The sequence below is a fragment of the Symphalangus syndactylus genome, chromosome 16, assembly GCF_028878055.3.
Source record: "Symphalangus syndactylus isolate Jambi chromosome 16, NHGRI_mSymSyn1-v2.1_pri, whole genome shotgun sequence".
In the NCBI taxonomy this organism is placed as follows: domain Eukaryota; kingdom Metazoa; phylum Chordata; class Mammalia; order Primates; family Hylobatidae; genus Symphalangus; species Symphalangus syndactylus.
Window position 1 is genome coordinate 95000858 of NC_072438.2, and position 19967 is coordinate 95020824.

Consider the following 19967-nt stretch of genomic DNA (forward strand, 5'->3'; position numbering starts at 1 on the left):
CAGGGAACAAGAAGATGGTGATATAGTCCTTCCAGGAAGCAGAGGAGAAACGGAATGACCTGTAAGAGCTTTCCCGCGCTTCTCTTTTAAATGATCTCTCTGTCAACAAGACAGAGACCAAATGTCTTATTTTTCTGGGTAAAGTATGTAAGACTTGATTTTGATTTTGGTTCTAAATTGTAAACTCTCTGTTTTTTCTTTTTTAAAAATCAGACCCCTGAGATGTGATTTGTCAGGGCTGCAGGTGACTTCTCCATCATTAGTCACAGTGAGCACAGTGTCTGGGTCCTACAATCCTCTTAGAGTCCTGCAAAAATGTTTAAATTTCTTTCAAAATGAGAGCAGCCAAAAAAGCACAAACTCCTAGGGTCAAAGATTACATACATCTTTATGACAATGCAGTTGCAAATTATAAAGAGGACTTCGACCTCTGAAGTCCTAATCTAGGTCATGATCCTCGGTGGCTGGTGGTGTGTGCCTGCCCTCACCAGATAGGTGACATTAGCAGGTGGGTTCTGCACAGCAGAGGAGGGGCGTCATCCTCAGACCACACACCCCCACCTCGGAGGGTGAGCCAGAGGCTCAGACGGCCAACGGCTTGAGACAGTGAGCTGCTGCTTGTGAGGCCTGTGACCCTCACCTTTGCAAAAGCTGGGCCCGCTGAAAAACAGAGACTCTTCAAGGAAGAGAACAGCCACCAGTTCATTCTGCATCTGCCTTTGAATGCCAACTCTGAAGGAGTTTTGAGAACCTTGCATGAGGGTGTCATGGGAAGAACAGAAGAGTATTCACTAGAGGATGTACGAGCTCACAGGCCACAGTCTTCCCTGGCCTCGCTGCCTGCATCATGCGTTTTTCTTAAGGCTAACTCAGTGGAATAAAGAGACATCCTCAGACCTAGGATGACAGCTCCTCCTCTCTCCTGTCCAGCTCCCAGCAGATGGAGAAAGGAAGGAAGCCAGCAAGGTACACCCCGAGGCCATGTTCTTCTGATTGAGTTGTTTTCAAGCATTAGAATATAGAACAGACAGACTAGCTTAAAATAAGCAAACTAAAACATTAAAACCATCATCAATCTCAATTAAATATTCCTATGTATCCTAACCCCTCCTCCCTTTGTGGAAAAAAAATACCATATAATGCAAACTAAATAAAATGTACTAAAATCATTTTAATATTACCTAAAATATACTAAAATGTCTTTTTATAAATGGCTTTAACAAGGTAAAATAAAATTTACCATATAATGCATACTAAATGAAATGTATGAAAATGCCTTTAAAGCAGGAGATTTTGACTATGGTATCATCCACTGTGATGATAACGGGTTCATTCCACTCTAAGCATTTCATCCCTTCATTTTCCATGCATTTTCTGGTAATTTCAGATGGCTTCTAATTGCTAGGCCTATTAAATACCCATCACTTTTATTCCTTATGTGACAACTCCTTTGTTTCTTGGATGTTTTTCCATGCAGTAACAGCTTATCTGTATTTTCTTTCTTTTCAACGTACTTTTTCTTTTTTTCTTTTTTTTTGTTAAATAGTACTATTTTGTATGTAGGTGGTAAAAGACAGTCGAATGTAAAATATTGCCTTTCTATTTAATTTAAAAAATTATATTTTAGTGAAATGCTTTGAAGTCAGCAAGACCAACGGTAGAAACAGATTTCCATCACTTCTTGCTGTGAATTTTCATTGGGAGAAGCTGAATGTCCCTCAGCCAGCTTCTTCACATGCAGTCATCCAGATTTGGTGTGGCTTCTGGGTGTTTCGTATGTCACAGGTGTACCACAAATGACAGTAATTACTAGGAAAAATGAAATCAGCCTTTAGCTCTGATAAACATTTGACTACAAATGGATGTGTGGAGATATATTTTTTCATATGTATATAGATAAATAGATAGATAGACAATTTTTATTCTTATCTACATACACAGTCATACTCCATTTACCATGAGGTGTGAAAGGAATAAATAGGCAATTATAATAATTTTAAACATCTATAAAACTAATAAAATAGCCTCAAACTGTATAAAGCAAAAATTTAGAAAATCAGAGAAAAAAAGTAAACTAATCTACTAAGAGCAGACAATTTCAGCTCCCCATCTTGCTATTGATAGGTCAAGCAAATAAAATAAAAATGCAAACAAGAAAAGATGTTAAAGGATTTGAACATCATAATTAGTAATCTTGGCCTAATTGAAAAATACAGAATTCCACACGCAACTGTTAGGTGGAACAATATTCTTCTGAAGTGCATGTGGAATATTTGCAAAAATCATGTGTCAGGCAACCTCCAAAGATTTCAAAGAAGAGGTATCACACAGACCCATGTTCTTTGATTACAGCATAATTTATCTTAAAAGTTTATCACAAAAATGTAAATTAAAAGTTACCACATATAAGATAAAAAGCACAATTCTGAATAACCTTTAGAATGAAAAGTAAAACATAATGTGAATTTTATTTTATTTTATTTTTAACATTTAAGTTCAGGGGTAATTGTGCAGGTTTGTTACAGAGGAAATTTGTATCCTGGGGGTTTGTTGTACAGATTATTTCATCACCCAGGTATTAAGCCTAGTACCCACTGGTAATTTGTCCTGATCCTCTCCCTCCTCCCACCCTCCACCCTCCTTGGATAGGCCTCAGTGTGTGTTGTTCCCCTCTATGTGTTCAAGTGTTCTCATAATTTAGCTCCCACTTCAAGTGAGAATATGCAGTATTTGGCTTCCTGTTCCTACATTAGTTTGCTAAGGATAATGGCCTCCAGCTCCATCTATGTCCCTGCAATGGACATGATCTTGTTTTTCATGGCTGCATAGTATTCCATGGTGTATATGTACCATATTTTATTTATCCAGTCTACCATTGATGGGCATGTAGGTTGATTCCATGTCTTTGCTGTTGTGAATGCTGCTGCAATGAATATTCACATAAATGTGTCTTTATAATAGAATGATTTATATTTCTTAGGGTATATACCCAGTAATGGGATTGCTGGGTTGAATGGTATTTCTGTCTTTAGGTCTTTGAGGAATTGTAACGCTGTCTCCCACAATGGCTGAACTAATTTACACTCCACCAACAGTGTAAAAGTGTTCCTTTCTCTACACAACCTCACCAGCATCTGTTTTTTTTGTTTTTTTGTTTTTTTGTTTTTTTACTTTTTAATAATAGCCACCTGGCTGGGCACGGTGGCTCACGCCTGTATTCCCAGCACTTTGAGAGGCTTCAGTGGGCGGATCACCCGAGATCAGGAGTTCGAGCCCAGCCTGGCCAACATGACGAAACCCCGTCTCTACTAAAAATACAAACATTAGCCAGGCATGGTGGCACATGCCTGTAATCCCAGCCACTCAGGAGGCTGAGGCAGGAGAATCGCTTGAACCCAGGAGGCGGAGGTTGCAGTGAGCCGAGATTGTGCCACTGTATGCCAGCCTGGGTGACACAGCAAGACTCTGTCTCAAAATAATAATAATAATAATAGCCACCTAATGTAAATTTTTAAAGAATAATGAAAACAGTGCACATCAATGTTTGCGGTGTGTGGTAACAATGGTGTCTGGTGGGAAAATTGCAAGTTCGAATACTGAACTGAGTTGCTTAGGTGTCAGTTTTGCTGTTTGTTACCTTTCCCAGAATCCCTTTCCCTCTAGAGTTCTTGGTTAGAACTGAACGCAAAGGGCCAGGCGCGGTGGCTCACACCTGTAATCCCAGCCCTTTAGGAGGCTGAGGTGAGCAGATCACGAGGTCAGGAGATCAAGACCATCCTGGCCAACAAGATGAAACCCCATCTCTACTAAAAAAATACAAAAAATTAGCTGAGTATGGTGGCACATGCCTGTAAACCCTGCTACTCGGGAGGCTGAGACACAAGAATCAGTTGAACCCAGGAGGAGGAGGTTTCGGTGAGCCGAAATCGTGCCACTGCACTCCAGCCGGATCAACAGAGTGAGACTTTGTCTCAAAAAAAAAAAAAAAAAAAAGAACTGAACAGAAAGGAATTTGTGCCAGAATCTGTGCCAGAATTTTGAGGCAACAGTGAGGGAAGTCTTCATGGTCAGACATGACGATGGACACTCACAGGGGACCAGGCCGGTTTCTGCACATCCTCACTCTCCCTGGCTCTATGTCCTGCACTTCTTTCCAACTTGTGGCCAATGATGAATGGGGGCCCAGCAGACACTGGCTGCTGAAGCACAAAGTCAGTGGCTACACAGAAGCAACAGATGCCCATCGACCTTTTCACCAAGCTGCACCACCTTTGGCCACCCTTTGGCTGACTAGACATGTGATATGGTTTGGCTGTGTGTCCCCACCCAAATCTGATAGTTTAAGTGGTGGGCAGTTCCCCATTGCTCGCTCTCTCTCTCTGTGTCTCCTGCCACCATGAGAAGACATGCCTTGCTTCCCCTTCCCCTTCTCCTTCAGCCACAGTTGTAAGTTTCCTGAGGCTTCCCCGGCAATGCAGAACTGTGAGTCATTTAAACCTCTTTCCTTGATAAACTACCCAGTCTCAGTGTGAAAACGACTAATACAACATGTTTGTCTTCAGATTTCCCTGAACGTTCTGACTTTTCCACCCAAACCAGTGCCTTACAAAGACTTCTGAGTAACTGTGCAGATAATTATTCTTCTTTTGAGAAAGAAAAAATTGCTGTCTTGTTACCAGACCTTAGAAGGGTCTGAACGTTGACAATGGGCCACAGAGTCACCATGCAATCTGCAATGTCCACCACTGTCGGAGTTCATCCGACCCTCAGACAACCCATTGTTGAAAACCAAATGGATAAAGGTGCCTTGAAGTTAACTTCTAAATAAGAGTGTTGTGCCAGGAAATTATTTCAACTGAACAAAATGGCACAGGGAAAAGTAAACTCAGAGTGTGTTTCCCATACATACAGGCTTAAAGTACATAGAAGCTGAAAGACAGAAAGAGAGAGAGACAGACATAGCGTGAGAAGGCAGAGAAAAATAGCAAACCTTTCAAGAAGCACGTCTTGAAAAGAACTCTGGCTGTGACTATTGACATTACGAGGTTGAATACGTTTTGAGAGATTTGTGATCCTCAAAAAACACTAATTTGAACTATGGATGTTCTAGACTTAAGAGAAACTGTGCCTTCTTATCTATGGCAGACAAGAGGTGAGAAAGTCACTCAGCCCCCAAGAAGGGAATATCCAAATACTCAGTTCAAATGTAGTTAAGAGGATGGTAAACAAAGAAGAAGGACCTCCCGGGGAAGATTCGAAGGCCACATAAAACAGAAGAAAAGGGGACTATTTCCTAAACAAGTGTCTGGTTGTAATGAAGAAGCAATCTCCAGTCTCTGTGCCAGGGACCCTCACCCTGCCTGCCCAGGTGGACTTAGAATTGCTGTGAACCAAGGGCCAATGGGTTTCATTCTTCTTTTGGGATAGCAGAAGGGTTTACTGTGGTTATCCTAGGTATAGGAGGTGGCTGGGTAGACGGCTGATAACAAGTCTTTTTAGACCACTGGTCTCCAGATCAGAGAAGCCCCACCCAGGCTTGATGGAGAAAAGACCATTCACTGGTCCCTTTGAACAAAAAAGTGCCCATCCCTTAGAGATCCTAGATTCTGAGCTTACTGCCCCTCGCAGACAGGACTTTAGGGTCATCTCTCTTGAAAAGGGAGTATGTATATTTTCTTAAAAAGGGAATAAATTGGCCTAGCACAGAGGCTGATGCCTGTAATCCCAGCACTTTGGGAGACTGAGGTGGGTAGATCAGGTGGGCCCAGGACATTGAGACCAGCCTGGGCAATATGACGAAACTCCATCTCTACAGAAAAAAAAAAAAAAAAATTAGTAGGGCACGGTGGCACACACCTGCGTCCCAGCTACTCAGGAGGCTGAGATGGGAGGATAACTTGAGCCCAGGGAGGTCAAAGTTGCAGTGAACTGAGATCGTGCCACGGCACTCCAGCCTGGATGACAGAGCACGACCCTGTCTCTAAATAAATAAATAAACATAAAAATGGGACTAAACTATATATTGGGTGGCCAGGTAGGTAGACTGCTGTAGTAATTAGGGTTACTCAGCATTCCAGTTTGCTTTTCTGTTATGGCTTTTATAAAAATCCAAATTGGCTGCAATAATCCCTTCCCTGTATCCATGCTCTTATGTAATTCTGTCCTACACTGAGTCTGGCTCTAGCCATGTGGCTCCATTTGGCCAATCTAATGGCAGGTGCATGGCACAAGCAACGACTTGAACAAAGACTTGGGCAATAAGGCTTGCCCCTTTCCTCTTGCTCTTTGGAAGCCCCTGAACTCCATGCAAAGAAGCGCAGGCTAGCCTGCTAAATGAGAGGAGACAGCCGAGTGACCTGGCACCCTACTCAACAGCTATGGTGGATAGCCTGTCAACTGGCCACACACATATATGTAGCTATTTTGAGTAATCCAGTGATTAACTAACCTGCCAGTAGACCACACAAACATGAGACAGACCAGCAGAGATCAACTGAGAAATCTAGGTTAGAAGACCCAAGACCTGACCCACACAATTGACAGCTGAAAAAAAAAAAAAAAAAAAAAAAAGAGTAATTCAAATCTGTTAAGTTTTTGGTTGTTACACAGCACAAGTTAATTGATACATCCCTCTTCCAGGCATATGAAAGTTTGGCATGGCTATGTAAGGTAACATAGCAGATGGTATTTCCCACACATGGGGACAATCTACATTTCATCCCATGTATGCTTGACATTCCTTTCATCAAGTTAAGTTCTATCCCCTTAGACTGACCACCCACCTGAGAGGGTCTTCATGATGCTTCAATCAATAGAGTATGGCAGAATTCCCTGACTTGAGAGACAGGTTCACAAAAATGTCATGCAATTCCATCTTTTTCTTTTAGGATGATCATTCTTGAAACCAGCTCCCATATCAAGAGAAAGTCAAGTAGTCATGTAGAGAGGCCACATGAAGGTGTTCTGGCCAGCAGTGCCAGCTGAATCTCAGTTGCAAGCCAGCATGACCACCAGACAAGGAAGCGAGCAAACCTTCAAGGGAGGCAAGCCCCAGCCTTCAAACCACCCCAGCCTATGCATGGGGCAAGGAAGAGCCACCACTGGCAAATGCGCCCAAACTGCAGGTTCAGGAGGAAAATAAATGATGGTGGTGTTTCCAGTAATTAAGTTTTATGGTGGTTTTTAAGGCAACCAAAGACAACTAAGAACATTTACTCTGGCCAATAAAAAAATGAATGAAAGTGATGTGTCACTTCCATGTGGAAAGTGTTCATTGCCAGTAGTTAGACATGGAAGCAAGCTTTTCCTCCTTGGTGCAACAATTAGGAAAGAAGTGTGTTGTGGGATGTGCCCTCCTTCATCCTGAAACCCTGAGTGACAGGACTGTCAGCAGAGTCCCTTTACTGAATCATCTTTACCGTGTATCCTGAGCAAAATATAAACCTTTGTTGTGTTGTGTTAATCCATGAAGACTTTGGAGTTGTTTCCATGACATAATCTAATATGTTCTGACTGACGTAACAGGAGATAATAAAGATAAAAACACACACAAAAGAAGTAATGGATAAGATAAACAAAGGGGGATGGTTCTTGAAAAAGCTAAAAAGACATCTGGTGAGATTATACATGAAGGCATATAAAAACAATATTATAAGTAAAAATCAAAAATAAAGCATATGTAAAACATCAAAAGGAGAACATTATTATCAAAATGAGCATGCAGTTAAATTTGAGAATTTGGATGAAATGCAAAAATTCCTAGAAAAACAATGTATTGAAACTGACCCAAGAAATAAAATTAGAAATACTAGACAATCTTACTACTATCAAAGATACTGAAGCAGAAGTTTCACTCTCCCCACAAACAAATCAACAATACTTATTACGGAGCTTTAGTAGTTGTGTGTTTGTGTGTGTGTGTGTGTGTGTGTGTGCGTGCATACATAGCATTGAAAGGATAAAAACAAAACTAAACTAAAACTTAGTCAATGGGGCAGAACAGCCCATAACCAACTAACCATGTGTAGAATTTTGATATATCATGGATGTGAGGAAAGTAATTGAAATGGATCAGTGGCAATTGATTCTCCACAAGGAAAAAATAGGTAAATGAATCTCAATTTCTATAACACACCACACATATATATCATTTATGTGTATATGTCTATATATGATAAAATGAAAAAAAAGACAAGTAAAAGAACAATAAAACCCAATTTCAATATGAAGTTTACATTTGAGGATAGAGAGTAGAATGGAATTAATTGAGCATATAGAAAGAAATTTGCTCTTAGAGATATTCTAGTTCAAAATTGATTCATGAAAATTTATTTTACTATAAATGAGCCACATAGAGATCAATGAGATTATGCCTGAGAATCAAATATTAATCAAATTAATCAAACGAGTAATTCTATTTTATGCACCTAAAATTCAATTCCCAAGAGCATGGAGGTTGTGTATTTGAATTCACTGCAAGTCAATGATGGGAAAGAGTTAGATATTAGGTTGACCATATGTCTGAACTATGCTAACATTTCCTCATTATCTGTTTTATTGACATTAATCTGATCTCCATATTTAATTTTTAACATTAATAACTTTAATTAGTTCTAGTAATGGACTAGTCTAAAATTTTATTTCTTTCATAATGTCCACAGATCATTAGTAACTTGATATATTAATTATTTGCTCTTTTTTTTCTCCATATACCTAAAAAAAAATTACAGGACACTAAAAACACACACAGACATATACACACACATAAAATAATTTAGTGTTGGGAGTAAGCACACAAGAATAAAAACCAGCATCTTTGAGCTCTGGCTTGTCCTAGCTGCAATACCCCAGCATCATTATGTCTGACAGACAGCAAAGGACATTGATGTAAATGGGTAGAATTCATGATTCCAAGATCTTGCAATAGTGCTCCCGTTACAATAGTGCTGATCTGCCATCTTTTCTACCAGGAACTTTCTATGGGGTGATGACCCTAGAGACCTGATTTATTCACAGGGCTCTCCCAGAAAATAATGATCATCTTGAGAAATCTTCAGAATTACAATCTTTTAAAATGAAATGATTGTATTATACTTTCTGTCTATATGTTTCAAATGCAATAAATTATTTACGCAACATATTTTAATTGCCCTATAATTGAACTTTCCCATTTCCAGCACCAAGCTTTTCAGAAGTGACTTGGTCCAACTGTGAGATACAATCTGCCTTACACATCTCTATGAGCCATGGTCAGGTCTGTGTTTTCATTCTCTTTGTCTTGGCACAATTGTTCTAGAACTCTGGGCAGAGTCAGAAAACTAGCTGGTAAAGCAGCCCACAGTGGTTTTTTGGGTTGAGGTTTTTCTTACTGTGTCTACCCCATTCTCACCTGCATCTGGCTCCTGGAGACAGAAGTATAAGCAGAAGCAAAAAGAGGGAACCAAAGGAACTATGTCTAACATTGCCAAAAACAGTTGGACAAACAAAGTCTTCTCCTAACCCTCTCTTCATCCTCTCCCTTGTGATTTTTTATCGCATCCTTATACCAAAAAAGGACTGAAGATTTAGCACAGGCTTAATTTTGTCAAATGGACCAAACCCATGAGCTAACTTAATCCTTTTCTGTCCTCCCAAATGTTTGGATATAAGGCACAGAGATGTGGAAGAGACTTTAAGATTAGGGGAGGCACTCAGGAAGATCCAGAAAGTGCAGAGGGTCAGAGGTGAATGCCCTCAGCTCTTGTGGTCCTTAGATATGATAAAGATAATGATGATAGCTTGCCCTAGAGCAGTCAACAGTATTTAAGGGATCATGTCAACATGCGAGGGGTGAGCCAGTTCAAGGTGGAGTGCCATCCAGGGTGATGTCAATCACAGTGCTTGCCCCCCCAACCCAGGTCCTCTAAATACTCAATGAAGGAAGAAATGAGTCGGGTTCAATGAATTGTCTGAATGTCAATATCAAGTAGTAGGAAGAAGCCGTATACCAGTGGAGTATGCCCAACATCCAGCTCAGACTCTCCTGTCACTAACAATTTCTCATGAAATATATCACACACAAAACCCCTTCGACACAGGAATATCGCAGCTCTAACAGTGTTGTTCCATTTTTAGTAGAATATTCGGTTTTAAATTATCAGTAAGAATCATGGCTTAATAGGAATGATTCTCACACCCATGGTTCATATGCCAGGACTCCTCAGACAACAAAGCATAGCCACATTCGAGGCTCCACTTGATGGGGAAGACACTGGGGACATTTAGCATAATGAAAATAAATAATGCCAGCACATCAGTGAATTAATTATGAGGAAGAATCTCTGCTGAATTCCTTTAACTCTGGAAGAGAAAAACATTAAAAGGTAACTCCATTACACAGAATGAAGATTGAGGCTGTTCGTATCAGTAAGAAATTTCAACAAGAAAACTTGCTATTTTCCAAGACCAGCGCTGGGAATTCTAGACCTTCAATCTTCCCTAGCAAAGTCACCCAGGGAAAGTCAAATGCCCTGTGACCCTGTGACAGCATAGCAGTTGCGTGACCTTGAAGAGATGAGTTCACTTCTCTGGGTCTCAGTTTCATCATCTGTAGAATGAGCACCTTTCTGGCTCTAATGCAATGTGACTACAGTATTCTTTCACAATAACAGTGAAAATGCAGCTACAAAGATCTAGGAACAGCTAACAGTCCTGGAGGCTTAATTTATGCCAGGCATTGTTCTAAGGGCTTTGCATGTACTAATTGAGACCATCAGCTTACAAGGCAGGTACCATGCCATTTTACAAACAAGGAAACTGAGACATAGGTTAAACAATTTTCCCAAAGTCACAGAAGTGGAAATGGACAAAGCCACAACTCCCACACAGGCAGATGCTCTCAACCATTTCACTCCACTGTCCTTTCAAAATAGGAAAGGAAGGTGCCATGTATATATTTAATCATACATTTCAATATCCAAAGGATGCTTTCAAATCCCTTCTAGCTAGGCCTCTAAATTGCAACCATCTTTCTTGCAGAAAATTACAGTTTTTCCTTGGCCTTTTTTATACCACAAGTAAATTATAACTAAAACGACTTACAGAATTACTGGTTGCAAATTACAAGCACCTGCAGAGTAAGATTTCCTGCGTGTACAGAAATGCATAAAAAGACGAATCTTTAGTTACCTTTACTGCAATACCTAAGAACACACTCTATTCCCTTCCACAAGGGAAACTAGAGAAAGCATGCACAGAATTTCCTGCTTCTTAGAGGGGATGTTGGGCACATTTGTCTGCCCTCCCATCCTTCAACCCCCAAGGAAGGAGGTGATTCTTCCACCTATGGGAGGTGCTGAAAGATTGTCTGGAATAATAAAGTTGGTTGGCCTCTACAAATAATTAGCTATGTTAATTTGTTTTGGAAGAATAAGATTCTTTCTCATTGTACAGACAAAAGAACCTCTCTGATAAATCTGCCCTTCGAAAAAATATCTGTTGCTGGAAAATTGATTCATAATAAAAATACCTCCGGTTATTGTTTTAAATATCTAGCTCATTACATCACCATAAAAGAAACAAGGTGGGCCATATTCTCAGTCACATATATTACCTATTTATAGCTAATAAAAGTGCATACTCTTATTTCAGTATCATACTAAAAAAAACCAAACATCTACTTTATTTCTCTGACTACTTAAAATTATGGAATACAATTTTTTCATTTATATTGAAATATTGACTATTCCTAATCATAAATTTTAGCCAAAACAAATCTGGCTGGAGCCAGCTGGTATTCTGACAAAATAAAAAAAAATTATGTCAACCTTTCTTAACACTGACAGGCAAATTTTGAAAACAGCTGGCTGATTTTGGATATAATAAATGAGAGTATTAAATTCTGAAAAAGGGTTTTCATGCATTCAGTAATAAAAACAAGTTCCAAAAAACAAAGTAGAAAGAGAAAAAAAAATGAGAAAAAGAAAAAGAAAAAAAATTAAAAACCAAGTGACATGATAAGACTTATGACTTAAAATTTCATTTCATTAGTTCTAAGTTTTCTGATGCCAGGGGTCAAGTTTATTTTGTTCCCCATGGCCAGCATTATTGCCATTCCTGGCACTTGGTAGGCACTCAACAAGCTGATGGTGAAAAAATTATAAATTAGATTTTTCATGAATACTCTCCATGATAAACAGCAGAAACTATTACTCATATTATTAAACAGAATATTTAAATTCAAGACATGCCATCAAATTTTATATTTACTGAGTTTCATGTCTTCAAATAATTCTTCACAAATATGGGATTAAAACTACTTAATAGTTTTCATGTAGAAAATAATCAATTAACCAAGACTGTGAAGTTTCAATTCAGGATTTATTTTACAGCATATAAAACTTTAAGGATTACTTTAACTTTAGGGCCAACAATGCAGAATCAAGGACTGATCAAATGTTGAAATTAAATGAAATCACTTTGTGAACAATATCAATTAGGGAAATATTAAATCAAAATGAAGCTTGCTTTTTTCTTTTTAGTATGTATTCCAAATCACTTCTACAAAGGCAATTACATACAGCAAAAAAATCTCCATGTACTTGCATTATGCTAAGAGCATTTTGTAGTCCAAATGCTCTAGGAGGCTAGGGATGTGCTTTAAGAAAATTGCCAAACTTCTATAAGAACTGATGAAAGTCTAATGGAAATCAAAATCAGGCAGATTCAGGGGGAAAAAAAGGAATCTGTCCAAGATTTTAGGCCGCAAAAATAGATCTGCTTAGCTCCTGAATTGCATGACAGCCCAGCTATTCAAGTAAAGTGCTCCAGCGTGGAAAACCTTGGCAGGGTCCCAAAGCAGCCATTCCCACCTCCGGAGGTAGCCCTCTCTGAAGCGAAGCCCTGCCAGCCCAAGAAACGAACTCATCTCTAATTGCATGAACACAGCTTTACCTTAGCCCTATTCTACCTTCAAATGTCCCTACCCCAGCCATCGTTGTCTATCTGGATGGGGAACATGTTTTGGAAAGCAGAGATGCTGGTTATGGTGTTTCTAATATCAAAATAGAAACAGGCTGTTGGGAGCCCAACATCATCCCAGTCCCGACTCAGGTCCAGTTTCAGAACACAGGGCACATTTCTCCTAGGCATAGCTCCTTCCGACTTGGTCCTGCAGCTGGTCTCTGCCTGAAGGTGGCTTTTCTATAAGACTGAGTAATCCTCCCTGATTCTGAACATTTCTGCACAGCTTATCTCTTTGAAGGGTGCACATAGTAGACATGAGACCATGAATTAGGTATGGCCAAGAACAGGATTCATTTCACTCTCTCTGGACCTCACCATAGGTGACAGCCATGATGTGGGAAATGCCCACTTTGTGCTTAAAATGATTTAGCTGAAGGCAAGAGGAGCATGAAAACGATTGATTTATCAAGGAAAAGTAAAAATGTTTGGATAACGTTTTGAAAAGGATACCACTCCCACAGATGCACCAAGCAAAATGAAACATAAAGGAATTGAATATAGAAACACAAATATAAAGAACAAAGACAATTCAAGAAAGGGTGCTTTAAGCCCAATAATGCTAAATCTCTGAGTGACCCATTCAAGAATCTGTATCAATGAGGTTTAAGAAATTAGAATTCTCCATTACAGAAAACAAAGTGGTGTGTGCAGGGGAAGTACGAACTTCACACTTGTCTTTAAATATATTAATGCTGCTATAAATAGGTCATCATCTGCTCCTTTCCATTTAGAAGAGAACAAGCCAGAGCAGGTTTGAATTACAGGTTCAAGAGAATCACAAGCCGAAATGCCCCAGCAGAACAGATTTCCAAAGGAAAACTCTGATGTTTCTTTTCTTCCTGGCAAGTAAAAATCAATAAGTAGATGACTTTAGAGATCCTGCTTGCCCATGAGACTGAGCAGAAGTCTCTCCCCAAGTCCTTTTTGTTCCTAAAAGTAGTAAAGAGAGATAAAAATGCCATTCCAGAGAGCATAGAAGGCTGGTTACATGTGGAGAGAGTGAGGGCTGCTCCGGACTCGTATCTAGACTACAGGGATCAAAAGGTACTCTCTGCTCTAGGTTTGATAGTACAAGAGCCAGTGTGTGATCCGTGACTTCATGGCCTCCTACATTCTATTTTCTATTCTTACCTCATTGAACTCAATCAGTAGACAGCTACCATTGAGTGGTGTGGGGGAATTTTTTACTTTTTAAAAACATGATGGTAACAAGTCTTCCCATGCATAACATTTGAACACCATCTGGCTCCGGATATCCTAAACAAATTGCCAAATACCAAGGACATCTATTTTATGCATGGTGAAATATAAGCAAAATCCACTTCTTTGGTGGTGGACACATATAAATATAGGCACATATTTATATTCTAAGCTCAAAATACATCACCCAGTGGAGACATTCACACATCAACCACTGACTAAAAAAAAAATAAAATAAAAAATAAAACTCACTGGATAATCAATGCCTCGCACAAAATCCGCACATGCATGTCACAGGCAGTGCAAAAGTTTGAACCACACACTCAGAGATCAGTAACAGGAAGTTATCGCCATCTACAGACTTCCCCTCACTTTTCAAGGGAGCGAGCCAAGGATTTCTGCTTGAAAAATATAAACTGGCAAAACTGACATCAGCTGTTGAGCTGCATTATACTCCTAGTGATGAAATCCACTTTAATAACCTGTCCAAAACCCTAAACACGTTACTTCTTTAGAAACGGGAAAGCAATTGTCCATCCCAAACGCTTCTTAACTGTAGTCTCTGAGATGAAAGATTGATTCACAAGTCAACACCATATCGCTTTCTATCGGGCTAAAGGGCTAAACGCATACAGATTTAAAGGCAAAGATGTATATTTAATTTTTCTTCTTCATTTTCCTTGTCATTAACCACTTTCCCAAGGCAGGCTTTCTGCAGAGTTGAATAACGCCCAGTTCAAACTAAAATGCCAACTGTGGGGCCATGCCAGTGGAACCGGGCAGGAGACAGCGACTCGCCCAGGAAGCCCAGGCTGATTCGGGGAAGACCTATTCGAGCGCTGCGGGCAGCGGTGCCCGGCGGAAAGCGCAGAGTTTGGCAGCGGGTGCGCAAAGATGCAAAAAGCACACGCCCTGCCCGTCCACCTGGTGAACACCTCGGGAACTTTATTTTGGGAAGAGCCTTCCCAGGAAACTTTTCTCTCTCCCGCAGCCCTTGCCAGAGCCCACCGGGCCGCGGGCCAGCAGGAGGAGCCGGGAGCCGCGGGCCGAGGGGCTGCCGCGGGCCGAGGGGCAGCCCGGAGCGGGATGCGGCTCAGCTGGCCGGGGTCCTCTCGGGGCCGGGGAAGGCGCGGCGCTGGACCCGCGGGGAGGCCACTCACCAGCCCAAGCGCGAAGAAGACGGCGAGCAGGGCGAGGCAGGAGCCCATGACGATGAGGAGCAGGAAGACGATGAGCGGGTGCTGCTGGCTCATGCAGTAGTAGGACTCGTAGAGCCAGTCCCGGGACCGCGGCAGCCCGTCTCCGCCACCCGCCGCCTCCTCGGCGCGGTCCCGCAGGTAGCGGCGGCGCCGCATCGCCTCCTGCCACATCGGGGCCGCTCACAGGGCGCCCGCCGTGCGCGCCCGGCCCGGGCAGCGCCGCTCGCCGCGGCCGCCCGCGTCCCACCCCCGCGCCGCCTCGGCCGGCCCGGCTGCCGGCACCCGGAGCTGCGCGCAGGGGCCTCCGGCGCGGGAGGAGCTCGGCGCCCCGGGCTGGGCGCGCTGACGCGCGGGCGGGGGCCGGGCGGCGGCCTCGGGGGCAGCTCCCGGCGCCGCCGCCGCCACCGCCACCGCGCGGGAGGGGGCGGGTTCCACAGGGCCCTCCGCCCGCCGCTCCCCGCCCCGCGCGCAGCCGGCCTCAGTGCAGGGGCGGTGTCGGCCCCCACCCGACGGCCCGGCTGCAGGCTGCGGACGGCGGGGGCTGGACGGTGGGGGGGAGTGGCGGACTGAGGGGCTCCTGCTGCGCCCCGGCCCGGGGTCGTGCTCGCCCGACGTTCTCCCACACTCAGCCACCGGGTCGTCCACCTCCTCTACCCTATCCCTAGTGCAGCGTGGGTGGGGTGGGAGGGACAGCCCTCCCCGCTACGAAGTGAAAACACAGCCTAGGGGGTGGAGGGAAGGAGTCCTACCCCCACCACTCCCCCGCCCCACCTGGCTCGGAGCACTGCGGGGCTCCTAAGCTCCTCTCCACTACCTCAAGGTCAGCGGGCAGGGACGCTGCCACCCTCCTGTTCCCCACACCCCTTAGTGGGCTGCGGGGCCTGCTCCCAACCTCCCCCACAGTCACAGAGCGCAGCCGGGGTCAGAGGACCCGGGGGTTCCTCCTTTAGTACGCGGGTCAGAGGACAGCGGGGGACTCCCTCCTTTTCACTCTTTTGGGGAGCTGGAGAGGATTTCCCACCCTTCCCGCCTCCCCGCGGTGGGCACGGGTTTGCAGTCCAGCCCTTCTTCCCCTCAGCGTAGCAGGCTTGAGGGCTCCCCCATCCTCTCCACCCTCTTGAGAGGGCCGGGGCTCCCTGAGAGGGCGGCAGGGCGCGGAAACGCCAGAGGCCTAACTGGAGACCGGCACCATGTGGAAGTGAAGCGGCAGTGACTGCACGGGGAGCCCCCGCCACGGCCTCGCGGGGGCAGCCTCCCTTGCGCCCTCCACGCTCAGCTTCGGTCATACTTTGGAGGTGCCGTATAAGCCTGTCATATCACAGGTTTCCAGAGGTGCCCCGTGGCTGGTCGTGGTCCTCGCCGAGCCCCTCTGCTGTGCGGGGATGGCGGCAAAGGGGCGGCGGGGAGAGCTGCTGGGCGCGCGGGCGGGCGGGTCGGCCCTGGGAGTAGCTCCCTCCCTGTCACCTTGGGGGACTGGACGCAGGAGGCGCTACAGACCCGGCAGGAGCGTTGTGGGGGCGGATGTCATGAGGGACGTGTCCCCTCCCGACACGCGTGGGAGCGGAGGCCGCTGGCTCTCGCCCTGGGGGCCGAAGGGGCTTCATCGCTTATCACCAAAGGAACCCACCCTTCTGGAGGTTTCCTCCTATTCGAGTGTGGTCCGGCCCAAAGAGCCCCCAAATCCCACCTCCTCCCCCAAAGCCTTACCCCAAGGAATCCAAGGCACAAGAGCCCTCCCTTCTCCTGCCACCAGCGAGCAGCCCAGAGGGCAGCCCCGGAAGGCTGTTCCATGCACTTTTCATCTCTTCCAGGAGATGACCAGCTCTCAGGACTCAGCCTTTGTCACCACCTAAGACCCCAGAACCTTCTCGAATGGCCCCATGCCCCGCCTCCCTGGCTGTCCTGTCCTCCTCGTGGGCAGAGGGCGTGTAAGCTAGGTAGCTGTGTTACCCTGAGCACCGGGCCAGGCCGGGCACGGATCCTTCCAGAGGTTTTCATTTTAGCAGCAGTCAGTGCCCACGGGGCCTAAGGATGAGGGCTCAGGAGCTGCACAGCTCACCCGCAGATCTCATAGAGACCGGAGGCAGGGGGGTGGCGGAGGAGTCTGGGCTCAGGGCTGCGTGCAAGACCTCAGGTCCGGCCCCACCAGGCTCCCTGGTCCCTGGACTTCCCTCCTTCTGAGGACCTGGAAACAAGGAGTGGAGGAGGAGGCAATGGGTGGGAGGGTGTCCCCCTGAAGCCTCCTGTAGGTCTCAAGGCTCACCTCCCACCGTGGGTCATCCTGCCCTAGCAGCAGAAAGAAATTCTCTTCCCTGCAGGGTTTATGGACTGCTGCCCCCACCCTGTCCTGCCTGCGCTCCGCTCCAACACCCTCCTGTGACTGTAACCCAGGTAATTTCAACCTCAGACCCTCCCACCAAACCTCACTGGGCTGGATGCTTTGGGCTTGGTGCTTTGCTGTAACGTGAGGATGTGACTACTATACTCCCAGATTTTAGGTTTTTGAAGGTTCTGAGAGCAAGCTTCGATGACAGACAACACTGATGAATCCGCGGTATAAATATCCGGAACCCAATCCCTTCCAAGGAAACACGGTTGAGTGGGAAGCTGGACCCGGTTTCTATTGTGTTGGTTCTGTCTTCCTCTCGCTGTGTGCTTGGTCTTTCTGGGGCGGGCAGAGTTGCACATTTCCAGTCCTTTCCTGTGCTAGCAACAGACTAATTATTCATCTTCTCTCCAATCCTTGCTTCTTCTTTACCCCTTGTATTGATAAATGTTTGCCTTCACCCACTCAAGAAGGAAGAAAAAATAAATAATCTGTCATTTAGGTTTATGAGAAAAGAGCTGAAAAACTTGTGAGGCAAAGGAAATGCTTAATTACTGTCTCCTTCTTCCTAGTGGGGAAGTGGAATCTTTTAAATGTCCAGTATCTATACCACATATATGTTCTCTGTATGGTAAAGGGAGTCTTAAAACTTTTAAGAAATTTTGTTACAATGTAATGACATGGAGATTATTTTGCCCTTGATCCTTTTGAATTTTTTTAATTCACTCATCCTTTCATTAGTTTATTCAACTAACATTTCGTGCCTACCATGTGCTGGATGAAGGGGGCAGGATGAAGGGGTGGGAAAGACAGGGATCCTGGGACCCTTGTAATAATTTTCAATTTACTTTGAAAAGTAAGGCTACAAGAAGTGAAATAGGAACAAAAATCAACATTCCTACTCCTCCTTTCCTCCTGAACACTACTTTAAATTTCATCATCATAGACACAGGACTTAGAAAGAAAATAATATTAAAATCAAGAATATGTCAGGGCTTCTCTGAGGCTTTGTTTGATCTTTGTTTTGTTTTGATGCTTATTTTTATGGGGGCTTCTGTCATTGCTTTATGTTTAATACAAAAAAAAGTGAAACAGTACGATCATTACAGTTTCTGTATTCATGTTTTAGAATCGATTGCACTAAGTATGCCTTTTAAAAAGTTCTCCAAACAATTTCTATTTTAAAAAGGAAAAAAGAAAAAAAGAAACAAAATAATAACTTACAAGCCATATGAAGTAAAATGAAAAATGTCCTTTAGTTCAAAGCCAGGAGCATGAAATATGGACTCTTGAAACTAAAAGGACGCCAAAGAGACCTCTGGTTTATTTCTGTGTCTCTGGGTAGCAGGGCTGCCACTCCAAGGGTAAGGCGTGGAGAGAAAGCGGTTCTCCCATATATTTACTCTGTAGCAATTTATTTGTGGCAAAAAGAAACCTACTGGGGAATCTCTAACTGGGCCTGTGGGAGAAAAAATAAAAAGCAAACATCAGGAAGCAGAATTCCTCTTTCCTGTAACGCTAGAGGGCAGCCCTCTATCCTCATAACCCAGCAAGCAAGGCTGACTTTTTGGGTCTGACTTGTGCAGCTGGTTTAAGGTTCTGCTGTCACCACCCTGAAATTCTTCAAAATTTTTGATTAAAGGGTTCTGCATGTCCATTTTGCCCCTGGCCTTGCAAATTAGAAAGCCCATCCTGGTAACAGGTCACACTAAACAGCACTCCAGTCTGGGCCCGCAGGCAGAGTCTATGGCAGGCCGGCCGAAGGACAAGGCCTCCTCTGCCTGTGAACTCAAGCCACCTATCCCCTCCTAATTTGGTCACCTCTCAGGGATTACATACACACTAAGACACACCCAATCGATTATAAATCTAAGCAATCACACTGCAGGATAGGTTTATGCATCAGTGGGTTTTGGTTTAAAAATAACCCATCTTCTAGCTCCTATTTCAAATCCAGTTAGATTAGCTCAGTCAATGACGCCGTCGTGTTCCTCTCAACATCCACAGGGCTCTGATTGATTAAATCAAGGCAGCCCAGCAAACTGCGCCAAGGTCAGAAGAGAACGTGTGCCAGCCAACCCGGGGCAGATTGTAGAGCTGAGCACAGAGTTTTTCCCTGTGTATTCATTTTTCTCTCTGGCAAATACATTACTAAAATTTATATAATAAAGTATGAACGGTATGTCAACAGATTCATTATCACCATGAAATATGCTTTGTGTACCCAGATAACATTTACA

The 19967-nt window shown here is 43.9% G+C and overlaps 1 protein-coding gene and 1 long non-coding RNA gene across 2 annotated transcripts in view; one reads left to right on the forward strand and one right to left on the reverse strand.

Moving 5' to 3' along the window:
• Positions 1-15731, reverse strand: part of ADCY2 (adenylate cyclase 2) — a 436796-nt gene extending 421065 nt beyond the window's left edge. Inside the window, exon 1 of the mRNA XM_055246496.2 lies at positions 15363-15731. Coding sequence (XP_055102471.1) covers positions 15363-15572 — 210 coding nt within the window. The 5' untranslated portion in view covers positions 15573-15731. The remainder of the gene's footprint in view (positions 1-15362) is intronic.
• Positions 15482-19232, forward strand: LOC134732820 (uncharacterized). Its single transcript, XR_010116382.1, has 3 exons — positions 15482-15539; positions 17720-17792; positions 17893-19232. It is a non-coding gene; the product is annotated as an uncharacterized lncRNA (long non-coding RNA).
• Positions 19233-19967: the final 735 nt, after the last annotated feature.